This window comes from Suricata suricatta, chromosome 17 (assembly GCF_006229205.1).
Source record: "Suricata suricatta isolate VVHF042 chromosome 17, meerkat_22Aug2017_6uvM2_HiC, whole genome shotgun sequence".
Classification (NCBI taxonomy): Eukaryota; Metazoa; Chordata; class Mammalia; order Carnivora; family Herpestidae; genus Suricata; species Suricata suricatta.
This window is the reverse complement of record NC_043716.1, coordinates 44054257-44056868: the sequence shown is the minus strand read 5'-3', so window position 1 is coordinate 44056868 and position 2612 is coordinate 44054257. Positions and strand designations below refer to the sequence as shown.

The 2612-nt window shown below is 54.7% G+C and overlaps 1 protein-coding gene across 1 annotated transcript in view; it reads left to right on the top strand.

Moving 5' to 3' along the window:
* Positions 1-2612, top strand: part of SMARCD2 (SWI/SNF related, matrix associated, actin dependent regulator of chromatin, subfamily d, member 2) — a 9660-nt gene that overhangs the window by 612 nt on the left and 6436 nt on the right. Inside the window, exon 2 of the mRNA XM_029928050.1 lies at positions 1-69. Coding sequence (XP_029783910.1) covers positions 1-69 — 69 coding nt within the window. The remainder of the gene's footprint in view (positions 70-2612) is intronic.

Genomic DNA, 2612 nt, shown 5'->3' with positions numbered 1-2612 from the left:
GGCGTGGGGGGCCCCGGGGCCGCCGCCTTCCGCCCCATGGGCCCCGCGGGCCCCGCGGCGCAGTACCAGGTGAGGAGCGCGGATGGGCTGGCGGCGCCGCGAGCGCCCCGGGGCATGGAACGACGGGGGCCTGGAGTGAGGGTCCCGGGGCAGACGATTAGACCGAGGGCACTGGGGCCCAGCGCGCGGAATGCACGGGACGAGTTGGAGGGCAAGGCCGGGTGGTGGTGCAGTTGGCGGAGAGGGTAAGAACGACTCTGGGGTGGAGGGTTTGAAGCGGTTGAAAGGGCCTGGAGGCTTATTGGGAACTGGGATTCTGAGTAACAGATGGAGGAGTTGGAGCTAATGAGTTGTGGGCGACTGGGTCGAGAATTCTAGTGTAGATCCTAGGGTAGGGGGTTCTTGGAAATGCTGAGAAAGTTTTGCAAAAGGGCCCTCACTGAGAAACCAGGGTTACCCTGCATTGGCTTTGGTCCCACTCCCAAGTCTGCTCTGTTTTTTGTTGTTGTTGTTGTTGTTGTTGTTGTTGTTTTTCCCTAGTTGGGAACTGGCGGAGTTCTAGCGTGTTTGTGATGGTTCCCAGCTGCTGCTGAGGAGGAGGAAGGGTCTGGCTTCCCAGACTTGGGAGGTAGAGGATAGAGCAAGCTGGTTCCAATCTGTGCCAGGCAGCGTCTACTCCCGGTCAGGCCCAGGAACCCTTGCATGGGATGGTTCTGGGTTCGACCAGAGATGGTGGTGGCCAGGCCTGAGGAAGGCGGAAAGCCCAGCCAATTCTGGGCAGACTCTTTTTGGCTTTCTGCCTGGTGTCATAGTGTCCAGGAGTTGATTAGTCTGCAGGAGCAGAGAGGCTCCACTGAGCCCTGCTGGTCTGGGGCTAGAGGAGCCTGTGAGAGTTGTTCTAAGAGTTCTGTCCTGACTCCTTTGGAGTTTGGCTTCAAAGAGAGAGCTTCTCAGTTTGCAGCTTCAAAGGCCATTGAGAGACAGAGACTCCATCCTTAGGGTCAGTGTATGAGGAACTCATACAGTATGAGGCCCCTGCTGGTAGAGCTCTTCAGTCTCCCCCAAGTCCATTGTTTATTGTTACCCCAGAATGCATAGGAATTGTACCTATTTTTTTCCCCACTCCCTCTCCTAATTTAGCCTTCATGTTCTAACAATGCCATATTCCACCCAACCTATGTGCCTCAGCATTTGGCACTGGCTTCTTTGCTAAGCCGGGGCTTAACTCTGTTCCTTCCTCATATCTTCAGGGAGAGGCTCCAAAAACGGATCTTCATGGAGTAGGATGTGCATTCCTCCCCTATGCCTGAGCCTTGGGTCCTCATTTTCTAAAGAGATGCTTAACTGAAGACAGTGATTTTTCCCTTTAACTCCTCATTCTCACTCCTTCCTGTAAAGAAAAAGGGTCTGGGTATTGATGAGAAAGAACTGGTCCCAACCACTCCCATCTTGCTTTCCCACTTGGGGATTCATGGCTCCAAGGTGTTGCTGAGGGGTCCCTGCATCAGTCATTCCATTCTTGCCCTTGGGCCAGCTAGCTGAGAGCTGGCCTTGGAGCCTCCCTGTGGGCTTTTGGCCTGAGGAGGAGCTAAGGAACAGATAGGAGCCTCTCCAATTTCCTCTTCTGGAAACCCATGGGCACTATGGCCTGGGGAAAGCCCCTGAGAGGATGAATTCCACAACCATATGTAGGGAGTGGACTAGGGCCAGTGGCAAGGTCTGGCTGGTTAGCTGGGTAATCCCAGACTGCTAGGGTTGGGGACCAAGGGGAAGGCACTGAGCTTCTGCTTCCCCAGGCTTTCTAGCCCACCAGCTTTTCATCACCTCCTCCTCTTCCAGGGAGGGGCATTAGAGGTAGAAAGGGAGAGGAAGGACCCAGCTCACTCTGGCTGAGTTTAAGGAAGATCTTGCTCGGCCTCTTTCCAAGTCCAATTGTGTAACTTCAGGAGATGGGACTTGAAATCTGAGGCGCAAGGGGGTTCCTATTAGGGCACATGGGGTGAACTAGAAGAGCAAGGGTTTCAGGGGCCCAAGTTGGGCAAGTAGGTGATGACCCACCTCCCTCGGAAGAAACACAGATTATTGGGTTCACTCCCCAGAGCTCAAATGTTTTCTCCTTAGGGAGTGGTATGTTCTCTTCTCTTAGGCCCAGCCACCAGGAGCACCAGGGCCACAGGCTTCGAAGCAGAGCAGTTTGTGCTCTCTGGAGGCGGCAGCATCAGGCTCAGCCATGCGCCACTCCTGTCCAGTGTCCTGTCCCTGTCCTGGGTAGTCACACTTAGAATGTGGGCTGGTGCTGGGCTAGGGAGAGGATGTCTGTCGCACACTTCCGAGGTTCAGGGCACTGAGCCAGGCCTACCTTGCTCGACTGCAGGCAGGTCACTTACAGAACCTGAGAGGCCTGACCTGGGCTTTTTTTTTTTTTAGCACTTGAGTTTATTTTGAAGAGGAGTTTCTGGTGCTTCAAAGAGCAGGTGTGGAGGTTGGCAAGACTAAGCTGGGACTTCTTGAGCTGTAAGCAACCTTCCCCTGGGCCTCTTCTCCCTCTTGGGAGAAGCCTGGGGCCCTGCACCTGGGAAGTTTGGAGCAGATGTCTGGGAGGAGCCTGTTTC